At 50.2% G+C, this 25,836-nt stretch overlaps 1 protein-coding gene across 1 annotated transcript in view; it reads left to right on the top strand.

The window, feature by feature from the left end:
* The first annotated feature begins 1,455 nt into the window (after window positions 1-1,455).
* TNPO1 (transportin 1) overlaps window positions 1,456-25,836 on the top strand; it is a 76,187-nt gene continuing 51,806 nt past the window's right edge. Inside the window, exon 1 of the mRNA XM_040986183.1 lies at window positions 1,456-1,588. Coding sequence (XP_040842117.1) covers window positions 1,574-1,588 — 15 coding nt within the window. The 5' untranslated portion in view covers window positions 1,456-1,573. The remainder of the gene's footprint in view (window positions 1,589-25,836) is intronic.

Raw genomic sequence — 25,836 nt, 5'->3', positions numbered from 1 at the left:
GTTTAGTTATTTAAACTTTCTCCTTGCTGTGCTCATTTCCAACTGACAAAATGGACAAAATGGTCCTTGCAGACTCAAATTGGAAACTAAACTAGTCGTTTGTATACAAGGATTGTTGTTACAAATGAACATTCTTAACAGGTATAAGCCTGTTAATAACAACAAGAAAAAATCTTAGTAAAAAAGTTAATTAAAGAAATTCCAGGATCAGGTACTGTAATTTTATCCGGAATATGCCTGGAAGGCAACAACCTTTTCATATTTTTCAAAACAAACCGAGAACTCTCAAAGGAGTCAAAACTGGCTGACAGGGTTACACAATCTGATCATGCACTATTAACACTGGCCTCGTCATCTTAGAAAAGCACCTGGTTGTGCCCATTCAAAACACTTCCCTACAGCCAAGTTTATGTACACGGATAATCTGGCGGAAGGAAGTCATTCCTCCGTTACCATGGTTAAAACTGGACATAAAAATGTCTGTCTCTCCCATTTTTAATTATTTCCTGCTAAAAAAAAAAAAGAGGACATCTTAATTTCTCCTAATGGCTGGTTAACGAGAGAATGGCATGTTTTCCCTCTTAAACGCAAGCCCTTACAGTTTTATTTAAAACACACACTTGGGGACTTTATTCTGTGGCATCCGGAGCAGCACAGCACGAAGCAGGCAGCCACCAGCCCCCATCTTCCTCTCCAAACCATGTCGGCTTCCCCCGCCCCGGCAGCGCCGCGACGGCTTTATTGTGGCCCCTCAGCGCCGCGGCCATTTGGGGGTGTGGGGTGGGGGTTCCGCTAGGATGCACGGGTCACCGGGGGTGGGATGGGGTCAGCCTCCGCCAAGGACTCTCCACTGTCACGAGGTGACTGCACGGCAGCGCGAGCCACTGTGGGTCCCGGCCCAGGGCCGAGGGCCGGGGAGGGCTGAGGAGGGCCGAGGAGGGCTGAAGGCAGGACCGGGGAAGACCGAGGAGGGCCGGGGACCGGGGAAGACCGAGGAGGGCCGGGGACCGGGGAAGGCTGAGGAGGGCTGAGGAGGGCTGAGGAGGGCTGAGGAGGGCCGAGGAGGGCTGAGGGCAGGACCAAGGAGGGCCGAGGACCGGGGAAGGCTGAGGGCAGGACCGGGGAAGGCTGAGGAGGGCCGAGGACCGGGGAAGGCCGAGGAGGGCCGGGGAAGGCTGAGGGCAGGACCGGGGAGGGCTGAGGCGGGCTGAAGGGAGGACCGGGGAAGGCCGAGGAGGGCCGGTGAGGGCTGAGGAGGGCCGAGGACCGGGGAGGGCCGAGGAGGGCCGAGGGCCGAGCGCCCGGGCCCGGCCGCAGTGGCCGCGGAGGAGGCGTTGCTCCCGGCGCACGCCCACAGGCCCCGCGGGGCCCCCCCGGCTGCCGGGTTCCCACTCCCCGCCGCCGTTGCCAAGGAGACCGCCCGCCGAACGTTCCCGCGGCGGGCCCCGCCCCCCAGCCAATCGGACGGCCGCTCGCCCGAGCCCAGATTCTCTTTGTTCCGCAGCCATTTCGGGGCCCCGGACGGGAGGCAGCGCCGCTAAGGCAGAAGGCCCGAGCGCCGGAGGCCTCTGGGATGGTGTGGGACCGGGTAGGTGGCGTAAGGGTTCGCGGCCCGAGGCGGGAGAGGGGGCGGCAGCCCGGGCGGGGAGTCCCGAAGCTGCTCTCTGTGCCGTGGGGAGCGGCGCCACGCTGGCCCGTCCACCGGCGGTTTGGAGCCCGGCGACGGCGCGGTTCGAAGCCCAACAGCTGCCGGCCCCGGCGTCCTTCGGGACCCAAGGAGGGCCCGGGCGAGCGCCTGGGTGGCCGAGGTCGGGGCCTGCAGCCTTGAGGGGCGGCGGGGAGGGAGGAGGGAGGACGTTAGCCGCCTCTCGCCTGTGGAGCCGGCGTCGGAGGGCTCCCCCGGAAAGGCTGCTTCCCTGCTGCTGCTGCTGCTCGGCCCGGCCGGGTGCTGCCCGGAGTGGGCACTGCTCGGCCCGGCTGGGTGCTGCCCGGAGTGGGCGCTGCCCGGAGTGGGCACTGCTCGGCCCGGCTGAGTGCTGCCCGGAGTAGGCGCTGCCCGGAGTGGGCACTGCCCGGCCCGGCCGGGTGCTGCCCGGAATGGGCCCTGCCCAGAGTGGGCACTGCTCGGCCCGGCTGGGTGCTGCCCGGAGTGGGCCCTGCCCGGCCCGGCTGGGCGCTGCCCGGAGTGGGCACTGCTCGGCCCTGGCAGTGCTCCGGGCGCCCCGGGGCTGCCCAGCCTTCCTCCGGCCGCGACACTTGCCGATGACCGTGTTTGTACTGATTCGGGGGGACTGGCTTGCGCCTTTTGCACTTGTGTCTCCCCTCCCCCGCCCCGCATCATCCAGGCGACGTTGGGGAAACAGCTGCCCAGGAACCGGCGCCATCCAACTTTCAGAGACAGCCTGCTTCCTTGACGAAAAAACGGATGACGGGTTTTCTTCTGGTTTTCTAAAAAAACATCAGCTAGGTTGGGCAAAGATTGCTCTGACGGCTTCGGTTTCTTACCTGTCCTCACTGACCCCTTTGGACCATTAGCGGATCGGAATGTAGGAGTGGGAATCGGGAGGCTTATCCACCAGTCGATGCTGACACTTGGGTTTAGAAGCTTAGGAACAGCCCTGTTTTGACACCGTGGTGATTTCCAGGATGAGTGCATAAGTGGCACTTAATGGTTTTTTGTTGTTGGTGGTGGTGGTTGTTTAGCCTAAAGGAACGAGCATTTTAAATGCGAACTGTATGGTGTGGTGGGTGATTTGACGATGTAAGGTTGTAAAATGGCTGTGCCTAGAGTTCCTGACAGCTTTCATGTTAGTGTGGCAGGTTACTCTAATATGGGGGAAAGGATTCTGTTCTCCTCCTGTCCCCCTGTCTTCCTCCAAGTGGAAAACTTGGGCTTGCACAGAGTGAGTACCGGCCTGCAGGTGCTGTGGGTAGGCCACGTAGTGGCATGCGTGCTGCATAAATGCATCGTGGATTGAACGAAGGGCTTTTACTTCACGTGGAATAACGTGAACCCAGTGAGGCACTCCATTTTCTTTTTCTTCCAAGTTCTGGCGTTCGCTTTGATGTGGTGGCCTGGCACTTTAGTCAAGAGCTGTCATGTTCCTCCCCACAAAACATCCGAAAACCTTTATGTTTCCACCGATAGTCCCCGATGGTTTATTACGAGTATGTAGCTTGAATAGGGTAGGATTTGGGAAAAAAAAAAGAAAAAATGGGACCATTCTGGTTGTATTGGTTTCCAGTATCTAAACTTGTCATGGATTTTCTTGTGTAATGTTATAACTGTTTTTCTAAATGCTGTAAATGAATGGCATTGAAATGCTAATATCTTATGCTTAGAATTTCTTGCATTTTCCTCACATTGGATTCTCCAAACATTTTAAGAAATTTGATTCTAAAGGAAGCCAAGGCAAGTAATATGTGTAATCAAATACATTTAGTAAATATGCACTTCAGAGAGTAACATGGTGATAAGTGGATGTTATTTTAGCTTGCCAGGATATGGATTATGCCTGTTTCTTCCTGAGATTGATATTTGAATATAGATATGTTAGTGTGAGAAAAAAAACTGGTTCCTCCCAGAGCAGCTTGGTTGACCAGTCACAGGCTGGGAAAGCTGAATCCGTGGTTACATGATGCGGTTTTCAAGAACGGAAGAGAACAGTTGCATCTATTTTTCTGGACTTTGAGGGTCTGCCCCAGTCCTATTCAGCTACTGTCACAGCGGTTCCCTGGTGAGTGTTGGTAGGGGAAGCAGGGAGTGAACAGTGGCAAACCGATTTGCAGTTTGGGAAGGTTCTGGAAAGCAGGTTTATTTGGTACTGTTGGCGGGAACCATCCATCAGACGGGCGGTGATTTGAGATGCTGAAGTCAGAAATGGAAGCATGGATTGGAGTTTTCTGGATAAATAGAACCCTGTGCAGGAAGGGTGGCCACACCCTTTTCCAAAAAGATACTCTCTCGGTGGTAGAGCAAATATTTGAACTTTTAATGCTTAAAATTTTACAATAAGTAAAACTTTTCAGTGTAGCGTGGCGGTCAGGAAGAGGGGTTCTAAAACCAGACTGCTGGAGTTCAGAGCTATGCGCCTTCTGCACCTGTGTGACCCTGGGCCACGTTGTTTAATCTCGTTGTGTGTACAGTCGGCTTAAAAAAAATGAGGGGCGCAGCATTGAGTTAAGGCACTGCTTAACCCCATGTTGGAGTGCTGACTTGAGTCTCCCTGCTGATGTGTCAGGAAAAGGGGCAGAAATAAACAGGTACCTGGGGCCCTGCCACCCGTGTCGAGGCTCTTGACCTAAACCCAGCCTGGATCCAGAAATTACAGCCATTTGGGGAGTGAGCCAGTGAAAGGAAAATATCTCTTTCCCCATCTCGGTCTCTCTCAACAGTTTTTTTAATTTCCTGGTCAAAGTTTTTGGACACTGCAAAAAGTCAGTGACAGACAGATCTGCTTGCTGGTTCATTTCCCCGACACCTGCAATGGGTGATGCTGGGTCAGGGGCTGGGATCTCCGTTGGCATCTCTGGGCACGCAGCTGCTGCCCCCCCTGCCTGCTGGCTGCGGTCTGGGCCTGGAACCCTAGTGCTATGACAGGAGATGCAGGCTGCACGGACGCCCAGCGCCTCAGCATTTTTGCCTCATACTGTCCGAAAGTGCATGAATCAATACAGTAAATTCTTAAGACCGGACCTGGCGTGTAGGAAGTGTTCCGGAAACAGTTAACTGCTGTTTATCAGCATTGTAGTTATTATACAGAAAATGGAAGGTAACCATATAATCACCAATTCCCATGCTGCATAATAGCTACTATAAGCCCTTTCGTGTATTTCCTTCCAATATGTCTTTTTAAAGATTTATTTTTATTTGGAAGGCAGCATCACAGAGAGAAGGAGAGAGAAAAAGACAAAGAGAGATCTTCCATCTGCTGGTTCACTCCCCAGATGGCCAGAGCTGGGCCCATCTGAAGCCAGGAACCAGGCACTTCTTCCTGGTTTCTCAGGAGCCCAAGGCCTTGGGCCATCTCCGCTGCTTTCCAAGGTCACAAACAGGAAGCTGGATGGGAAGTAGAGCAGTTGGGACACGAACCAATAATTAATATGGGATGCTGGTACTGCAGGTGGAGGATTAGAGTCCTGTGCCACTGTGTCAGCCCTTAATATTTCTAAGACTTAAGCATTTTTAATGCTGTTAGTTAGTACTTTTAAGTGACCGTGTATCTGTGTGAATGTCTCTGTTTCTTATCTTTTTTGTTTGTTTTTGGCAGATGTAAGAAACACTGCAGTGAATTTGTTTATTTGAGAGCCGGGTTTACAGAGCAGAGTTGGGGAAAGAGAGAATCTTGTATCTGCTAGTTCACTCCTTAGATGTCCCAGAACCCAGAGATAGGCTAGACTGAAGCAGAGTTCCATCTGGGTCTCCCATGAGGGTGGCAGGCCATCTTCCAGGCGCAGTAGCCGGGAGCTGGATTGGCAGTAGTGCAGCCGGGACTCAAACCACTGCCTCGTTGGAGATGCGCGTGCATTGCTGGCAGCAGCTTAACCTGCTATGTCACAGTACAAACTGTCACAACAGGTCCCCTGCCATGGGCCTGTTTATATATAAAGCAACTGGATATGCTGCTTTGGAATAGTTCATGAAGATAGAATCCCCAGGCTGGAAATACTGGTTGAAGTATATGGACAAAGCCCAGGTTCCATATTGCTAAATTGCTTTTGACATCAGGGAACTCACTGTTGGTTCTAACATGAAGTGAGACAACACAGTGTTTATTGTCCCTGTTGCTTGGGATAAAGAGGGAAGAGTGTGTTAACAGTTTCTCCTGGTAATGTACTAGATAGATCTGTAGGCACTTAGCCTATTTGTTATCATGATAACGCTTGTTATCATAGCCCTGTGTTATACATGGAAGTTACTTCCATTTTACTGATAGGAACAGGAAATGTAGATAAGTACTTTGCCCAAGGGCTCAGTATTTTTTTTATTGGAAAGGCAGTGTTTTGTTTTGTTTTGTTTTAAGATTCATTTGTTTGAAAGGCAGTGTAAGACAGGAAGAAAGAGATCTTCCATCACTCACCAGATGCCCGCGACAGACAGGGCTGGCGAAGGCCAAAGTCAAGAGCAAGGGACTCCATCCCCACATCCCGTGCTGGCGGTGGGGGTCCCGAGGACTCCATCCCGGCATCCCCTGCTGGCGGTGGGCGTCCCGAGGACTCCATCCCGGCCTCCCCTGCTGGCGGTGGGCGTCCCGAGGACTCCATCCCGGCCTCCCCTGCTGGCGGTGGGCGTCCCGAGGACTCCATCCCGGCCTCCCCTGCTGGCGGTGGGCGTCCCGAGGACTCCATCCCGGCATCCCCTGCTGGCGGCAATTAACTGTGGATAATAGATCACATTATTAAGATAATAAAGTAAAGTTGGAAATGATGAATGGATACATTGTGAAGTTAAACCAGTTAACTTTCCACATACATTTTAGAAACGAAAGAAAAAAATTTCATAGCTTTGCGAGTTATAATTGGTAATATACAAAACTGGATTGCGAATGAATGCAGAGAAGGTGTGGTGCAGCGTTCCTTGTAAGGACCTTAACACCAATGGGGGAAGAAGATCAAGGTCACCCAGCAGAGCTGAGAGCTGTGGGGACCCCAGAGTAAAAAGGGCTGTTGAATAATCACGCTGAAAAAGAGACCTGGCAAATCCCTGCTAAGGTGAGCAAAAATCCAGCCGGGGAAGAAACAAAACATAATAAAAGTGTTCCAGATATGGAGAATAAAATGACCCATAAGGTATAGGTTCATTTTATACTGAAAATTAATACAAAGAATACATTTGACTTACATTTTACAGTTGACTCTGAATGCACTGGTAAGGTGGTTATGTGTCATGTCACTTTATCTGAGGTGCATCAATCCGTGCTATAGATGACAAGCTGGGTTCTACGAGAGCAAGATTGATTACTTTTGTATGTTGTATTAAAGAGAGAATTAGGGAAGAGAACTAGTTATAAATAGATGATTAGGAGTAAGTGCTATTCCTCACATTTTAAAGAAATGAACATAGGAGCCTGGCATGGTAGCCTAGTGGCTGAAGTCCTTGCCTTGAAAGCACCAGGATCCCATGTGGGCGTCGGTTGTAATCTCAGCAGCCTCGCTTCCCATCCAGCTCGCTGCTTGTGGCCTGGGAAAGCAGTCGAGGCTGGCCCAAAGCTTTGGGACCCTGCACCCACAGGGGAGACCTAGAAGTTCCTGGCTCCTGGCACTCACTTGGGAAGTGAATCAACAGATGGAAGATCTTCCTCTCTGTCTCTCCTCCTCTCTGATGTCTGACTTTGCAATAAAAATAAAAATAAATCTTAAAAAAAAGAGAAATGAACATAAGGAGCCAGTGTTGTGGCATAGTAGGCCAAGCCTCTGCCTGTGGTACCGGCATTCCATATAGGCGCTGGTTTAGGACCTGGTTGCTTCACTTCCAATCCAGCTCCCTGTTTATGGTCTAGGAAGGCAGTAGGGGATGGCTGAAGGCTTTGAACTTCTGCACCCTCATGGGAAGCCCAGAAGAAGCTCTTGGCTCTTGGCTGCAGACTGGCCCAGCTCGAGCAGTTGTAGCCATTTGGGGAGTTAACCAGCACGGAAGAGCTCTCTCTGTCCGTCCTCCTTTTTGTAACTCTGCCTTTCAAATAAAAAATAAAATAAAATAAAATAAATGAAGGCCTGGTGCGGTACCCTAGTGGCTAAATTCCTCACCTCGCGTGCGCCCAGAATCGCATATGGGCACCGGTTCTAATCCCAGCCGTTTCGGCTACTTGGGGAGTGAATCAGCGGATGGAGGATCTTTCTCTCTGTATAATTCGCCTTCCAGTCAGAATTTTAAAAAATAAAATCTTTAGAAAAAGAAAATGAACGCGAAGTTATAGGACCACTGACTACTTTTGTTGCCATTGGAAATTATGTTTAACTCAATAAAATTTTAGTAGTTTATTTTACGTGGAGAGTCGAGGTCCGGGACAATAAGGAAGATGGCGAGGGGCTAGTGCAGACACCCACGTGTCATACTGGAGTGCCTAGATTGCTGACCCAGCTTCCTGCTGACGCCCCCGGGAGCCAGCAGTGAGGGTCCTGAGCCCCCGACACCCCCGCGTGGGAGACCTGAATCGAGTTCCTGGCTTCCGGTGTGGCCTGGCCCAGCACCGGCTGCAACTGTAGGGGTTCGAGATGTGATGCAAAGAGAAAAGGTTTTTTTTCTCTTTTGCTTTTTGAATAAAATAAAAGTAAATAAAGGAATTTCTTTTTTTCTCGAGGGCAAATGAGGCCTTTGTGTCCCCTTTGGGGAGAGAGAACGGTAAGCAGGTAGCCAGTGCGGTAAACACAGTTACAGCGTGGAGGAGGGTAGGTCGGTCCCTTGGAGGGTGAGGGCGGGGGCTGGGCATTTGGGCAAATGACAGTCTCAGTGACAGTGCCAACAAGGATGGGCCCCGCTGTGGTCCTGCACGCGGAGGCAGCCAGTGCGGGGGTCACACGCCTTTTCTGCAGGAAAGACGCCGTGTAGTAGACATACGTGTGGACTGAGCCAAGCCTGCTCAAGAGTATGGCCACATTTATTGGGGGGCCTCATTAGGTACCTTCTTACATAGAGGAGGGAGGGATTTGGGGACGAGGTAAGCTGAGCCCGTGTGGCTGGAGTGTGAGCCATCGAAAGATTTGGAAGAAGTAGTTTCCAACAGTAATATGTGTGAATGAAGAGCAAAATAGGGCCTGGCGTGGTAGCCTAGCAGCTGAAGTCATCGCCTTGCATGTGCTGGGATCCCTGTGGGCACTGGTTCTAATCCCGGTGGCCCTGCTTCCCATCCAGCTCCCTGCCTGTGGCCTGGGAAAGCAGTTGAGGATGGTCCAAAGCCTTGGGACCCTGCACCTGCATGGAGACCTGGAGGAGATTCCTGACTCCTAGGATTGGCTAGGCTCTGGCTGCTGTGGCCACCAGGTGAGTGAATCACTGGATGAAGTGCTTCCTCTCTATCTGACTTTGCAATAAAATGAAATGAATCTGAAACAAAAAAGAGCCGCATAAAATAGATTTTTTTTCAAGTATCATAAACATTAAGAAAAAGGAAGATCCGAGTTTTAAAATGGACAGATTCACACGAGAGATTATGCCATTAGCCATTACATACCTGCCTTTTAAATTTATTTTTTATATTGCTTATAAAGTTGAGAGGAATGCATGCCCACGTGGGCCTCTGATTAGGGTGGGAGGAGAGTCAAGGTATGGAGGAAGGTGGGTGGGTGGGACAAATGTTTCAGTTCTAATTTTTTCTTTTCTTTTTTCCTCCCCGTCCTGTATCTGGAGAGGGTTACTCCCTGCTATCAGACTACATGAGCACCCAGGGATGGGGGACAGTCATTTGATGATGCCTTGGAGACCCCGGTGTGGGCTTCCAAGGATATTACTTGAATGATTTCCATAGTTCTAAAAAGTTGTTGATTTTGTTGCTCCAGAGTTGAGAAAATCCTTCCAAGGTGTGTTGGCTGTACAGGTCCGCATTAGTGCATCCGCAGACCAGACACTCGCAGCTAGGAGAGTTGTCCAACCTGTTCTGCTTTCCATCCTCTAATGAGGATGTCGTCACCCTCTGCTGGTGGGGTGGTCTGGTTGTCGTGTCCCCCAAGTGCATCTAGGCATGCAGACCACTGCACGGGCGTCGGCACCTGGGTCCCAGTCCTGACATCCGCACTTTGTCTTTTGCACTTTTCGCTGTGACCAGGTTCTTGAGTCTGGAAATCTAGTTCAGGAGTTCTCGGGACCTCAGACTCGACTCGGGTGTGTCAGGCAGTGCCGTTTCCGGTTCAGGCTCAGTCCGTTGCCTGCGCCAGTCAAGGCACACCCCAGTGGGTGCAGCTGTCTCGGCAGCTCTCCCCACAGCCCCATCTCTGACCAGAACTGAGAGGTGCTACAACCTAACCCAGCCCATCTCAGCAAAGGCCTGGTCCTTATGCACACCAGTGGGTGCCATAGCCTGGTTGGGACAATCCCCAAAACCCCCATCAGGCACACCCCCAGGCCTGGGTTTTGCACATGCTGCCATGTGCTGTGGCCTAGCCCAGCCTGTCCTGCATCTTGTGTAGCTGTCATGTACACATGTGGGTACTGTGGCTTAGCCCAGCCCAAACCACCACCAGACGCAGCTCACACATATGTCAGCAGGTACTACTGTCTTGCCCAGCATGGTCCATCCCTCACCTTGGCTTTCATGCTCACCAGTGGGACCCGCTGAGTAGCAGGGGCGTTCCTGCAGTCCCCTTTCCAGGCCCACTTCAGCCCCAGATCTTGCGCTTGCCCGAAGGTACTACAGCCAACCTGACATGACTCACACCTAGTTCTCACACTTGCCAGCCAGAGCTGGGGCCTTGCACCCATCTGGCTCTCGTGTGCACCAGCAGGTACGACAGCCCGGCCCTCTCCCAGACCAAGCCCACATACCAGCTGACAGGTGCCACAGCCCTGCTGGGCCATCCTGTCCCCAGTCCTACCTGATATGCTCTCCAGCGGGAGCAGCAGCCCGGCAGACGAGTCCCTGAAGTTCACCTATCAGGCCTAATCCCAACTCCGCGTTTATCATGTACCAGAGCGTACAGCAGCCCAGCTCAACCTGGCCCACTCCCAGCTCTGGCACTCATGTGAACTGCTGGTGTTGGGGCCCAACCTATTCTGCCCTACACTCTGTTCTGGCTCTCATGCCAGTGGCCTCCCGGCTTGCCCCAGACCTGACTCTTCTTGTGAACCGGCAGGTTCTGCAGCCTAGCTCAGCCTGGCCTGCCCCCAGACACAGCCCATGTGTGTTCCAGTGGGCCTTGCAGCCTTGCCCAGCCTGGCCTGCCCCCAGACACAGCCCACGTGCGTTCCAGTGGGCCTTGCAGCCTTGCCCAGCCTGGCCTGCCCCCAGACACAGCCCACGTGCGTTCCAGTGGGCCTTGCAGCCTAGCTCAGCCTGGCCTGCCCCCAGACACAGCCCACGTGCGTTCCAGTGGGCCTTGCAGCCTTGCCCAGCCCAGTCCTCTTGAAGCGCTGGCTGATGATCACCAATGGGAGCCATAGCCTAGCAGGGAAGTTCCCAGTATTTCCCTACCAGGCCCGCTCCCAGCCCCAGATCTTACACTTCCTGGTGGGTACTTCAGCCAAGTCTGGCCACCCTTCGTCTCAGCTCTCACCAGCAGGTGTTATAGTCTAGTACTGCCCAGCATGGCCTGTGCCCTGTCCTAGCTCTTGCCCAACCCAGCCTGACCACAGACCCTGAGCCCCAGCTTTCGTGTGTGCCAGTGGATGGAAGGCAATGCTGCTTAGCCTAGACCAGGTCTCCTTCATGGGTGGGTGGCCTGACCCAGCCCTCCAGTTTCCTCCCTCCAAACCACCTTGTCTCAGCTCCCTTGCCTACCTGTGGGTGTGGTAGCCTGCTCCATGGAAGATGCCAAAAGTCTTTCCTTCCGTGTCAAACATGCCCTCAGCTGCTGCTACCCCAGTGCATCCCGGGACTCCTTTCCCCAGGGGTCTGCAGCACCCCACCCCTCCCCTACTGCGTGTTGGTGTGATGTGTCCATAGTATCCTCAGCCTTCCCCACATATATTTCAAGATTTATTTATTTTTATTGCAAAGTCAGATATTCAGAGAAGATCTGTTCGATAATTCACTCCCCCAAGTGACCGCAATGGCCATAGCTGAGCCAATCCAAAGCCAGAAGCCAGGAGCTTCTTCCGGGTCTCCCACGTGGGTACAGGGCCATCCTCGACTGCTTTCCCAGGCCACAAGCAGGAAGCTGGATGGGAGGCACGGCCACAGGGTTTAGAACCAGTGCCGATATGGGATCCTGGTGCTTTCAAAGTAAGGGCTTTAGCTGCTAGGCCACCGCACTGGGCCCCCCCCCCCATATATTTATTTAACAAAAAAAATAGAATAGGCAATTGTACTGGCACGCTGGTATAGGTAACACAGATTTGGCATTGACAGGCCCATAATGCCCTCCAACTATGGGCGGCTTTTTTCACAGATGTATGCCACTTGGCTAGGTTCAAGGCAACCTAGGTGGTTGCCCACAGCAGGGGAAAAATACCTCCTTACTGCCAGCAGTGCCCGAATTCAGATCTTTAGCTTCTCTCCCTAATTCCAATCACATACTCACAACTCCCAGTTCAGCATCGCTGCTTCATTCCTGGACGATAAGATGGCAAACTCAACATGTCCACGCTAAACTCCTGAATTTCCTACTCAGTGCCTGCCCTACCTGCAAGCTTCCCAGTTTAGGTTGGTGACAACTCTATCCTTCTGTAGCTCTGGCTGAAATTACGCCCTATTCTTTTTCTTTTGTCGTCTAAATCCTTTCTTTCGGAAAGTATTTTATGTGTCATCAAATACACCCCAGATCCCGTCAAGCCCCCATCCCCTACCACCACCCCGGCATAAGCCACTGTTATCATACTCGGTTAATACTGAAACGGGTTAGCGATGTCTTCTTCCTCTGCCCTGGCCTCTCCCAGCTGCGTTTTTTAATACGACCGACGGAGTGAGCTTTGTACAAATGAAGGCAGTTCCTGTTCCTTCTCCATTCAGGGCTATGCAGAGGCTCCTGGTTGGTCTGAATATGTATTTCCTCCCAAAGATCATTTATATGATGAATGGAAGGTTAATGAGCTTTTTGCTGCTTTGTCTCAGAATAGGAACAAAAGAGGAGACAGGGAAAGGTGTCGTGGTAAAGCAGGCTCCTGAGGAATGGCGGTGGCAGGGATGGGAGTCGGGGGGACAGCCTGCACTGTGAGCGTGCCGACTTCGAGTGCCGGCTGGTGGCTTGCAGGTGGGATATGAGAGAAGTGGGGTAACCTCTTAGTATTTTGGCCTGAACAGCTGGGTGGGCACTGTTGGAACATAGCTGAGTGGGATAAAAAAGGAATCAAAACTTGGCTTTTAGCCAAGCTGTGCCTGTCTAGCAAAGGGATGCTAGCTGGAACTCAACCAGAGGCTGGGGTCTCGAGCCCTGTGATGCCAGTTGAGTCTTGGCATTGAGTGGGTAGAGGAGAAATAGACTTGTGGTACCTAGGGGGAGGGCGGCTATTGAGACAAGAGGAAAACCCAGGGAGAGGGCTGCCGCAGCTTAGGGGTGACGGAGGGGTCCCCTGTGCCCAGCGCTGTGAGGGGCATGAGATGGGGGCCTGGCCACAGGGATGCCTGCCTCAGTGGAGTACAGCGAAGCACATGCAGTAACTGCAGCTTCCAGGGGGACAGGAGGACCAGTGCTGGCTTGTCACGATGTTATTTTATAATCATTTTAAACTCGCAGGAAAAAAAAATGTGCAAGTAACTCTAGTTCTGAACTTGCTGGTCATTTTGAAGTAGGCTGCAGGAAGCTTGGCCCCGAAGGCCCTTCATCCCTCACTGTGCTACTGTGTGTGTCCCGAGAGCAGGAAGTCCTCGGAGGAAACCCCATGCAGTGAGGAAATTCGGTTTTTAACAGCCCGTGTTGTGATTTTGTGATTTGTGTCATCGTTAATAGCATTTTCCCCCAGCGCTACAAGGCTCATCAAGGGTTTTATATCATATTTAATTGTCATGTCTTTTTAGATATTTTTTCTCTTTTGTGAAGACAAAACCTGAAAATTTTATTCAAATAACTCCTTGAGTAATATGTTATGTATAGATCATAGTTAACTATTTTTTCCATGATTACTAAGTGGCAGAGCCAGAATTCAAGGCCAAGCTGAGGGAGTGAAGGTTGAATGTTCTGAAATAAATACATGGAAAAAAGTAAAACTCCTTAGGCCCAGCACCAAGGCCTAGTGGCTAAAGTCCTCGTCATGAACACACCAGGATCCCATACGGGCGCCGGTTCTAATCCTGGCTGCTCCACTTCCCATCCAGCTCCCTGCCTGTGGCCTGGGAAAGCAGTCAAGGACAGCTCAAAGCTTTGGGACCCTGCACCCGCGTGGGAGACCTGGAGGAAGTTCCTGGCTCCTGGCTTCGGACTGGCGCAGCACCGGCCGTTGCGGTCATTTGGGGAGTGAATCATCGGACGGAAGATCTTCCTTTCTGTCTCTCCTCCTCTCTGACTTTGTAATAAAAATAAATAAATCCTTAAAAAAAAAAGTAAAACTCCTTATTTCAAGTGGACAGATGAATTATATACCTGGATTAGAGATAGCCCTTCTATCAGAAGATTATTTTTAGGTTTCTAGGCCTTTAATATAAATTTCCTCATAAAGGTAGGTAAATTTCACAGGCCTCCCTGGTAAGCGCCAAGTGAAGCTGTTTAAACTTTACATGTAAAATTTTCTAGCCTGGCCATGACATGTCTCAGAGTTATCCGTACTGATTGTGTAGGAAGGTAAAATATGACTTAGGTTAATTCAGTTGTGTGTGGACATGGTCCGAAGCGTTGTGATGCATCTTTTAAAACGTTGACCCAACTCGTACAGTGCTGCTCGTCAAACCTCTTTTAGAACGTGTTGAAAGAGATGATTTCGAGAAAGAGCGGTGAAGGCTGAGCCGTCAGAGCCGCAGGTGCCCCGGCACGGGAACTGGCTTGCTCCCTTGGCTTTTTGGCTCCTAACTTTTTGCAATCTCTTGTCACACAGTGCTGAGGGATAGTGAGTAAGGACTCCTGTTGTGTAGAAAACCCAAGTTCTGATGGAAAATTGTAACATTTTCAGCTTGGAGTGATTCTTGCTGGTGACGGACTCCCGTGACCAGTGGCCGAGCCTGACACTGCTGTGCCCTTTCACAGGAGCCCAAGTTTTTGCCAAAGGAATCAGGTGGCACGGAGCTGTCACTCAGGTAACTCAGTATCCCTGAGCTGTGGGACTGAATGCAGATTCCCTGGCGGCTGGCAGGAACTCAGCGCATTTGAATAGCAAGTATAAAGAAAGACAACTTTGTGTAGTACAAGCAGATTCGTTCTTCACAGTCTGCTGTTTTACTTCCAGAAGCTCAAAGCAACATGGTGTCTGTCTGGGTTAGAGGTGAGGCCATGCTGGATTGACATTAGTACTGGTTTGCCCACTGAGCTCTTCTTCCGTGCAGGAGCTGGCACTGCAGTCCTCCAGCCTTGATTGGCCCTTGCTCTGCTTCGGTTCCCACTGTCTCCTCTGCTTGCTCTGACGCCCCAGCCTCCGGAAGTGAAGGATGGAGCAGCGGAAGAGTAGAGGGTTAAGCCCTGGACAAGAGCGCAGTGGCGCTTCAGTATTACTGTAGAAACTCGTGCGAGTCGCTTGTGCCAGTAGAGAAAGAATAGGGTGAGACATAAAAAGAGACAAGCGCCCGTTAAAAGTTCTAGTTATACTTCTACCATATTTTCTAGGGCAACAAGCTTGATACTTGCTGATCCAATACACAATAGGCAATTTTTCTTTGTAAAACAGAATATACACATTCCTCTCCAGTGTGATTGCAGTAGAGTTCCAATTGCTCAGCAGCCAGGGTTATAATTGCAGATGGAATTATCATTTTCCAAGCCTGAGAAATGTAAACATCTAAAAAGGGTGGGTTTTTTTTTTATTTGTTTGTTTGTTGTTGTTGTTAAGGATTTATTTATTTGAAAGGCGACAAAGAGCCAGAGGGAGAGAGATGGATTTTCTGTCTGCTGCTTTACTCCCCAATGGCTACAACAACCAGGGCTGGGCCAGTATGAAGCAAGGAACCCGGAGCCTCTTGTGGATCTCCCACATGGGTGCAGAGGCCCTTGGCTGCTTCCCCAGGCAAACTGGCAAGAAGCTGGTTAGGAAGCAGGGCACCTAGGGCATGAACGGACACCATGTGGGGTGCCAGCACCGCAGGCAGCTGCTTGTACCAGCTAGGCTGTTGCTGGCCTCTAGCTTGTCCTGCTGCTTTGCAGTCTATATACAATAAGTTTTCACTTATTTTTTTTTCTTTTTATAAATTATAAGAGTTATCCGGAAGCCAGCATTGTGGCATAGTAGATTAAACTTCTGCTGTGGCACCGGCATCCATTTGGGTGCCAGTTTAAGTCCAGCTGCACCATTTCTAATCCAGCTCCCTGCTTGTGGTCTAGGAAAGCAATGAAGGATGGCTCAAGCTCACGGGCCCCTGCACCCACGTGGGAGAGAGGGAGGCGGCACCTGGCTCCAGGCTCCTGCTGTTGTCTTCGAGTCGGCTCAGCTCCAGCTAATGGCAGCCATTTGGGGAGTGAATCAACAGATGGAAGATCTCCTTTTCTCTCTTTGTCTTTCCTTCTCTCTATAATGCTGCCTTTCAAATAAAACTAAATACTTTTTAAAATATGATCCATTTTGATAAAGCAGAATAGCCCATAGTTAAATATTGTGTTAATTACCCATTTATTTATTGTTAACATTATAAATTAACCCCAGATGAAAGCTTTTTTTTTTTTAAGATTTATTTTTATTGGAAAGGCAGATATACAGAGAGGAGAGACAGAGAGGAAGATCTTCCGTCTGATGATTCACTCCTCAAGTGAGCGCAACGGCCGATGCTGTGCTGATCCGAAGCCAGGAGCCTCTTCCGGGTCTCCCACGCGGGTGCAGGGTCCCAAAGCTTTGGGCCGTCCTCCACTGCTTTCCCAGGCCACAGGCAGGGAGCTGGATGGGAAGCGGGGCCGCCGGGATTAGAACTGGCGCCCATATGGGATCCTGGGCGTGCAAGGCGAGGACCCCAACCACTGTGCCATCGCGCCGGGCCCAACCTCAGATGAAAGCTTTGAGTTATCCATATTGTTGTCTTTATTTCAATCCTGCGAGTGTGTCTTAGCTGTATAAACACGGAGGGGCTGGCGTTGTTATACAGTGGGTAGAGCTGCCATCTCCAGCACCTGCAACTTTCCTGGGTGCCAGTTCCCATCCTGGCTGCGCCGTGTCCGATCCAACTCCCTGGTGGCGCACCTAGGAAGGCAGTGGACAATGGTCTAAGTCCTTGGGCCCTTACCAGCCACATGGGTGGCTCCAAAGCAGCTCTTAGGCCTGCTTTGGCCCAACCCAGCCCTGGTCTTTGTGCTCCTCTGGGAAATGAACTAATAGATGGAAGATCTGTCTCTGTCTCTCTCTCTCTCGTAACTCTTTCAAAATAAATAAATAAGTTTTTGAATGTATAATCATGAAGGAAAAGTTGTAACAATGTGTGGCCTTTGCTCTAAATTACTGAGTTATTTCTGACTCTGTTAGTTTTACACTACCTAGAGGAGTGTGTTAAAGTTGATTCACCCCATCTCACATAAAACAGACGTTATCATAAAATTAGCTTTGCTAATTACACTCAAAGCATTACGTCATTATTACATATATTGGTTACTAGCGAGGTTCTTCATTTCCCAGTTTGTTTAATGTTGTTTCCTCATGTGAATTTTCTTTCATTTGCTATTGGTTCTCCATTAGATTTTTGTAGCCATAGAGTTATTACCGTCTTACTGGAATATACAAACCTTGTATTACTAAGATACGTTGCTTATGCTTGTTCAGATCAAGCTACATCCCCTGTATTTGTAAGCAGCAGTGCCTCTTGGGAATGTGGAAGCGGTGCTGTATGTCCGTGGCGATGTGGGGTGTGTGTCTGGAGCAGCAAGTGTTACCTGACAGCTGGCATCCTAGTCAGATTTGCAGATTATCGCTCCTGCCTGTTGCGCTGGTGCAGGAGTGTCAACAGAGTGAACCTGTGAGGCATTGTCCCCTTGGTGGCAACGGTGGCAGTGGTGGCCATTGTTCAGAACCACAGTGGCCCGGAAGGGCAGGGGGTGGGAGACTGGACAGACTTGTGTTGACTGCTGACTGGGCTGCTGGCATTGGTTCCTGATCTGTGTCCTGGCACTCGGCTCTCTCTGCATCCACCGGGCTGTGTTCGTGTGCTCGGTGCCTCAGACTTCCTGTACCCCGGTGTGCAAGCTAAGGAAAGTCGCTCCCGAGAGGGTTGCCCACCCTCATTGTTCCTAAAGAACTTCTGAAAAAATGCACTTCCTTCCACTTACAACAAAAGATACGTGGGTAATGGTTTGTTAGAATGTATAATATTGTGCATTTATTTGAATTGTTTAAGATTACTATTCTGATTAAACTACATGTTTCCAAGAAAGAGCAACTCATTCAGATTGTCTTAAGAGAAAAAGGGATGTTTTTTTGTTTTGTTTTAAAGATTCATTTATTTTTATTGGAAAGGTGGATATACATAGGGGAGGAGAGACGGAGAGGAAGATCTGTCCGATGGTTCACTCCCCAAGTGAGCGCCAACAGCCAGAGCTGAGCCAATCAGAAGCCAGAAGCCAGGAGCGCTTCCAGGTCCCCTATGCGGGTGCAGGGTCCCAAAGCTTTGGGCCGTCCTCAGCTGCATTCCCAGGCTACAAGCAGGGAGCTGGATGGGAAGCAGGGCCGCCGGGATTAGAACCAGCGCCCGTATGGTCTCCCAGCGTGTGCAAGGCGAGGACTTTAACCACTTTATCACGCCAGGCCTCTAAAAAGGGATGTTTACATCATTCGTCATTGGTGGATTTGGGATAGGCAAGCCAGTGGGAAGCAGGGGGGCTGCTGTTGGCTGATGGTGGAGGTGGCCAGCTCTGCACTCACTGCTTCTCTCTCTGATGGGCCATTCTCCTCCCTGCTTGCTTAGTTTCTGCCCCTGCATGCTTTTCTCTTGCGTAGGGGACCGATGGTGGCTCCCTGCTGCCACGCCCTGCCCTTGGAGCTTTCACTTTCACAACTGGTGAATGATGAATTATCTTACTACCTCCTGCTCACATGTCGAGAAAGGAAATGTGATCGATTTGGTTCATCTCTCTGCCAGGATCTGTCATCATACAGAGGGTCAGGTGACCAGCCCTGGCTTAACCAACTGTGATTTGAAAATGTGGTCACAAAATCCAAGGTTTGCCAAGGAACCCCTTTTTTTTTAGACACGATCTATAAACTCCCTAGTTCCTGTGGAAAAAGAAACTTGGCTTTACTGGTCGCTGTGTATCAGAAAGTCATTGTGCCACGTGAAAATGAAAGGAGTAAAAGCCTCACAATATAAAATGAGTGTTCTAACTATGTTTTTAAAAAGAGAAATCAGGGCCCAGCACATTAGCATAGCTGCTCAAGTCCTCACCTTGCACGCGTCGGGATCCCATATGGGTGCCAGTTCTAATCCCTGTGGCCCCGCTTCCCATCCAGCTCCCTGCCTGTGGCCTGGGAAAGCAGTCGAGGACGGCCCAAAGCCTTGGTGCCCTGCACCCGCGTGGGAGACCTGGAAAATGCTCCGGGCTCCTGGTTTCAGATTGGCGCAGCATCAGCTGTTGCTGCCACTTGGGGAGTGAATCATCGGACGGAAGATCTTCTTTTCTGTCTCTCCTCTTCTCTGTATATCTGACTTTGCAATAAAAAATAAAATAAATGTTTAAAAAATTTTGTTCGAAAAACAGAGCAAGAGGAAACACTCTAAGAGGGAGAGACAAAGTCTTCATTCACTGCGTTGGCTTTCCAGCGCTGTAACAGCCTGGGTTGGGCCACGCCGAAGCCATGGCCAGGAACTCCATTCTGGGCTCCCAGGCAGAGATCAGGGACCCACGTACTGATCCCTCTTGGCTGCTGTTTCCGGCACAGAAGCAGGGAGCTGGACCAGAAGCAGGGCAGCGGGTCCCAGCACTCCGCTAGGCTCTGTGATGCAAGGGTTGCGAGCTGTGGCTAAACACACTGCACCACATGCCAGAGCCAGTGTTTCTCTTTTGACTTTTCTGTTTCATTAAAACAGGTTCCCCTTCCTTAGTCCCTTCCTGCTGCTCTGACACAATACCTTAGATTGAGTAATTTGTAAATAATAGAGATCTGTTTCTCACAGTTCTGAAGTCACTGAGGTCCGGGAGTGGGTGCCCGGGGAGTGGGTGCCCGGGAGTGGGTGTCTGGGGAGTGGGTGCCCGGGGAGTGGGTGCCCGGGAGTGGGTGTCTGGGGAGTGGGTGCCCGGGAGTGGGTGTCTGGGGAGTGGGTGCTCCGGGAGTGGGTACCCGTGGAGTGGGTGCCCGGGGCAGGCTCGCTTGCTGCCTTCCTAAGCAGGACCTTCCTGATGTGTTCGCTCAGTGGGGAGGGCTGCACTGATTGACGGCAGAAGGGCTGACCTGGCTTCCTCCAACCCTTTCACAGGGGAGAGGCCCCCGTCCATTCGCTGGACTCGGCCCTGCGGCCTGAGCCCCTTCCAGAGCCCCTCTCTTAGTGCCGTCATGGCGAGGATTGAATTTTGGCAGGAATTTGAAAGTGGCACAGACATCACCTTATTTAAATAATGAGTGAAACAGCCCATTGTGTTGCATATTCTTTGATAATAAAGAATTAAGTAATCATTGTATTATTAGCTGATGGTACATGCTGAGTTATTTTAGTTAATAAACCTGAGTTATTATTTTTGAAGATTGATTTATTCTTAACTTGAAAGGCAAATTTACAGAGAGAAGGGAGAGAGCGTTTTCATCCCTTGGCTCACTCCCTAAATGGTCATAAGTGTCTGAAGCTGAGCTGGTCTGAAGCCAGGAGCCAGGAACTTCCTCCAGGTCTCCCACACAGGTATAGGGTCCCAAGGCTTCGGGCTAATCTTGACTGCTTTCCCAGGCCACAAGCAGGGAGCTGGATGGGAAGCGGGGCTGCCGGGATTAGAACTGGCTCCCATATGGGATCCCAACGCGTGCAAGGTGAGGACTTTGGCAGCTAGGCTACTGCATGGGGCCCCTCCCAAGTAGTTTTTTCTTCAACCCCATTTCACAGATAACTAACTTTCCTAAAACGGATGTAGACCCTGACTTAGAGAACCAGGTTTGGAACTCACACGTCTATGATTCTGGATCCAGTTGCTCCCCCACTGTCTCGTTGCCGTCCAGCAGGAAGTACTGTAGACATGTTCAGCTAGCTCAGCAGCTCAAATGATAAAAGTTGACTTCATTTGACAGGTTTTCTGTGGTGTCTGCGTTGCCGTAACTGAAATGTGCACATGGACTGGGAGATCCAGTGAACAAATGCAATCTTAAATAAATGCTACTGTTGAAATCTGTTTATGTGAAAGGCAGCATCCAAGAGAAGGAAGGAGAGAAAGATCCTCCCTCCGTGGGTCTTCTCCCCAAATGGCTGCGCAGCCAGGCTGAAGCTGAGAAGCAGGAGTTCTTGGTCTCCCACACCGGGGCTCTCTCCAGCTCTCTTCTCTCGCAGTTTGCAGGGAGCCGTGTGGGAAGCAGAGTGTCCAGGACTCAGGATGCATGAGAAGTGGGTGGCGGAAGCAGAGGTTTGCCCTGTGGTGCCCCAGCACCTATCCCTGAAGGTGGGCAGTCGCCGCCAGGTCTGCTACCTGGTGGGTGTGGCTTCGAGCTCACCTGGCTGTGGCCTGAGGCACAGCTTCCAGGCCCACGTGTGGGGCGTGACCTCTGACAACTCTCACAACTAGAAGGTCAAGGGGATGCACCTGGAACATGACCTCTGACATGACCGAAAGGTCAAGGGAAATGGACGTGTTGTGTAGCCAATCACTGCGTCTTTGGGCCTGCCCTTAGCTGCCCTCCCCTCTCTTAACCTTTAAAAGCTGTAACTTGGGCGGCGTGCAGTAGCTCAGCAGCTTGAGTCCTCACCTTGAATGCTCGGGATCCAGAAGAGGCTCCAGGCTCCTGGCTTCAGATCAGCTCAGCTCTGGCCATTGTGGCTCCTTAGGGAGTGTATCAACAGATGGATCTTCCTGTCTGTCTCTTCTCCTCTCTGTATGTCTGACCGCAATAAAAACAAGTCATAAAAAAAAAAAGAAGCTGCAACTTGTGCATAATAAAGAAGACATCCGGCACCAGCTTGTCTCCAGTGGTTCTTAAGGTGAGTTTAGGGCCTGCTGGCAGACTTAAACCCTGAGAACTGGCCCTTCCGTGATTATCCCTGAATAAAGAGCCAGTTTGGAGTAGTGGAAAGATTGAGCCAGACGCAGAAAGACATTCCCACCAAATGTTTACCATTAACTGGGTGACTCTTGGCAGGAGATGTTGTGTCACTGAGGCTGTGTCTGTATCCCACAGCCGAGTTTTGAAAGTTGAACGAGATACAGTATGCAAGTGCTCTGAAAATCACCAAGCACTGTGCTCACTTGGCACCTTGGGGGCATTGTGCCAGGAATCGGTGTCACAAAAGTGAGAACTCTGGGAGTAAGATGCTGTAGGAATTGACAATAGCCCGTTAAACCATTGGAGTAAATACTGCCTCAGCTGAAGGCAGCAACGGGAGGATCCTGGACGCAGCTCCCTGATGAGTTCAGCAATGCTAAGAGAGCCAGGGGCCTGTTCTACTTTGTGTATTTGGATTTTAATGTCTAGACTTATTATTTGGAAGAGTTACTTTTCATTTTCTGAATGACTTAGTGTCACTGTTGGAAGCAAGACGCGACTCTCAGTCTCAGGACTGATTGGTCTGATATTCAAATGGCGGTCATAGCTGGCCAATCAAGGACCGGAGTTTGCTCGTTGGTTTGACTTACGATTCGCTGGAGATAAACACTCGGGTTTTCTCTAAACTCGAAACCGTTCAGCTTGCCACTGCTGTTGTATAGATCAGTGCACCTCTTACCCAGTTTCTTATCGTTGCTGCCTTGCTAAGTGAGTGTACTCTGTAGCTTATGACACATCCAGGTCTAGCTGAGTAGTTCAGATTCTTAGGTGACACCGAACAACATGCTCTTAGCTTTTACCTGCCATGAGAGACTGTTTTTAGCCACTGATAATGTATGTTAATCAGTGCAGTCTTTATTGTTTTGCGTCGCCAGTACACTGGGAGCATTGCAGCTTACTAGAGGAAGAAATGGTGAGAAGAGCCAGGCGCATGTTTAGTGAGTTGGCGCGCTTCTCGGCTGGTTGGGAGTCCCCGGTCCTTGCGGCCTCTGGGCTATCGATTTAAGCACCAGTTTAAATTGTTGAAACTTGCATGGAGGTGCCTCACAAAAGCTTCAGTCTGTCGTAGAACTCAGCAGAACGTTCGTGTTTTGAGGGCAGAGATGGGGCCAGATGCTAAACAGGTGTGCCCCGTTAGCCCCTTGTTGTGATTAAAAGGGAAGTCCGAACTGTGAGAGGCTAGGTGTAGTTATCATAGGTCATTGATCGGAAGCCTGTGAGGAGAGTGGTGGACTGTTGGTGGCGTGTGGGATAGGTAGGAAATGAGCAGAGTCTCCAGGAGAATTCATTCTGTGTTTCCCCGCGGCTGCCTTCCTGGAAGGCGGCTCACAGCTTTGGGTTTGGCGTGGTAAGACCAGTGTGGCAGAGTGGCCCGGTGCCAAGGCTCCAGGGTCCCCCGACCTGTGTGACCTTGGATCCATTCCTTAAGTTCTCTTATGCAGACAATGATAGTACATTAAATGAGGTTGTGCACTTGGGGAACTTGGTATGATTCCTGATACATAGAACCACTCCGCTGCGGGAAACAGGTCTGCTGTGACTAGCAGGCCCAGTCCAGACTCGGGAATTACACGGACTTGCTGTTGAGTGCTCGTCTGCCACCTACAAGTGAAGCAAGCTGCTTACTCAGGGAACCTCAGTTAACATAAACAAGAGTTAGCTGCCTCGTGGTATTGTGAATGTTAAATAGGCTGGGCTATAGTAAATGCATGATTGTAGGTTGGATCGAATTTTGAGATTAAATGTTCCTTTAAAAAAAGTCTTTTTGAAAGAATTACGGAGACAGGGAGGGAGAGAGAGCTTCCATCCTTCGGTTCACTTCCAGGATGCCTACAGCAGCCGGCGGTGGGCCAGGCCGAAGCCAGGGGCTCAGTCGCTTGGGTCATCCCCAAGTGTGTTTCCCCAGACCATTAGCATGGAGCTAGATCAACAGGGCACAGGTGGCACCCATATGGGATGCTGGCATTGCAGGCAGCCTTTACCTGCTAAGCCATGCCCCCCTCATTCCTTTTTTTAAATGCTTATTTTTGTTTAAAATTTATTTTATTTTATTGGAAAGTCAGATATACAGGGAGAAGGAGAGACAGAGAGGAAGATCTTCCTTCTGATGGTTCACACCCCAAGCGGCCACAACAGCCCAAGCTGGACTGACAGAGCCAGGAGCCAGGAGCTCTTCTGGGTCTCCCATGCGGGTGCAGGGTCCCGGGCTCTGGGCCGTCCTCGACTGCTTCCCAGACCATAGGCAGGAAGCTGGATGGGAAGCGGGGCTGCTGGGAATAGAACTGGCGCCCATAAGGGATCCCAGCAAATACAAGGTGAGGACATTAGCGACTAGGCTACCATGCCGGGCCCTTAAGTGCTTATTTTTAAGTATCAGTGTTTGAATAGCATGTCTGGTCATCTTTGATGGTCTTCCGGGGGTGAAGTTGTGGGAATAGAGACGCGGACTACAGCGTGTCTTTGCTTCCCTGTATGCTAGTCTCCATTACCCCGTTCCCCGGGTGAGTATATATATATGTATCTACACACATGTTTACCTGTATGTCTGTTGATCTTGTATTTTCCATGAAGGTTGCCTTACATCAGAGAGAGCAATATGGTATTTGTCCTTTGGGGACTGGCTTATTTCATTGAGCAGAATGGTCTATGGTTGGACCATTTTGTTTTTCTGTGGCTTGAGTAGTATTCCATGGAGAAGATGTACCACAGTTTTTTATCCATTCCTCTTTCGATGAGTGTCTGGGTTGCCCCTCACCTAACAACTTGAATTTCATTTTTGAAAAATGTTGTTATTATTTTCATCTACTTGAATGGGAGGGAGAGAGACTGTCTCTCATCTCCTTGTTCATTCCCCATGTGCCTTCAAGAGCCTCCCAGGGTGCATCAGCAATAAACTGGACTGGAAGCGGAGCTCCAAGAGGTGTGTTTACCTGCTGAGCCCCTACACCTGCCCTGAGATTTCATCTCATATGAAGACTGGAAAGTTATGTCTTCCTGTGTCTCCTGCTCTCCTTAAAGCCTGATGGATTTGTGGCTTTTCATTTAAGGGGATGTATTATAGCTGTGTAATGGAGACTGTCATATTTAGTAACATGTTATTTAACTTCCTGGCATTGTAAATTTCTGTTTTTATTCCTATTGTTGATTTTGTAGTGTGACTTTTCATTTAAGAGGATGTGCAGTTACTATGAAATGGGACTAACATATCCAGATGTGAGGATTCAATGCAGTATGCATCTCTACCTCCAGACAAGGATGGACTTACAATGAAGTTGTTTACTATATCTTGACAATAGGATGTTGGACTCTCTGCCATTGTCCATGCCCACAGTGATGGACATATGACTGTGTATGAAGAACTACACTGTAGTAATAATATAGGGGAACTCAGTGAGGGGGGGAATGGGATAAGGGAAATCCCAGGAGCCTATGGAAATATATCAAAATGATGATAATAAGAAGAAGAGTAAATAAAAGATTTTTTAAAAGCGTGGTGGATTTAAACACCGTTTTTATTATAAAAAGTGACATTGGCTATAAAAATGAGCATACTATTTAAGTTAGCAAAAAAAAAAAGAATCTCTGTTCCTTTCTGCTTCCTATCAGGATTGATCCTTTTGCAGGTTTCTACTTCCTGGGAGGATTAATCCCTTGGCAGATTTTTTTTTTTTAAGATTTATTTGTTATTTTTACTAGAAAGTCAGATATACAGAGAGGAGGAGAGAGAGAGAAGATGATCTTCCATCCATTGATTCACTCCCCAAGTGGTCACAACGGCCGGAGCTGAGCCGATCTGAAGCCAAGAGCTTCTTCTTCATGCAGGTGCAGGGTTTCCAGGCTCTGGACCGTCCTCCACTACTTTCCCAGGCCACAGGCAGAGAGCTTGACAAGAAACAGATCCACTGGGACACAGATCGGTGTCCCATGGGATCCTGACATGTGCAAGGCTACTGCCCCCTTGGCAG

Source organism: Ochotona curzoniae, unplaced genomic scaffold (genome assembly GCF_017591425.1).
Source record: "Ochotona curzoniae isolate NIBS_2020 unplaced genomic scaffold, NIBS_Ocur_1.0 contig_4501, whole genome shotgun sequence".
NCBI lineage: Eukaryota > Metazoa > Chordata > Mammalia > Lagomorpha > Ochotonidae > Ochotona > Ochotona curzoniae.
The sequence above is the reverse complement of the archived record's forward strand: the minus strand, read 5'-3'. Positions and strand labels throughout refer to the sequence as shown.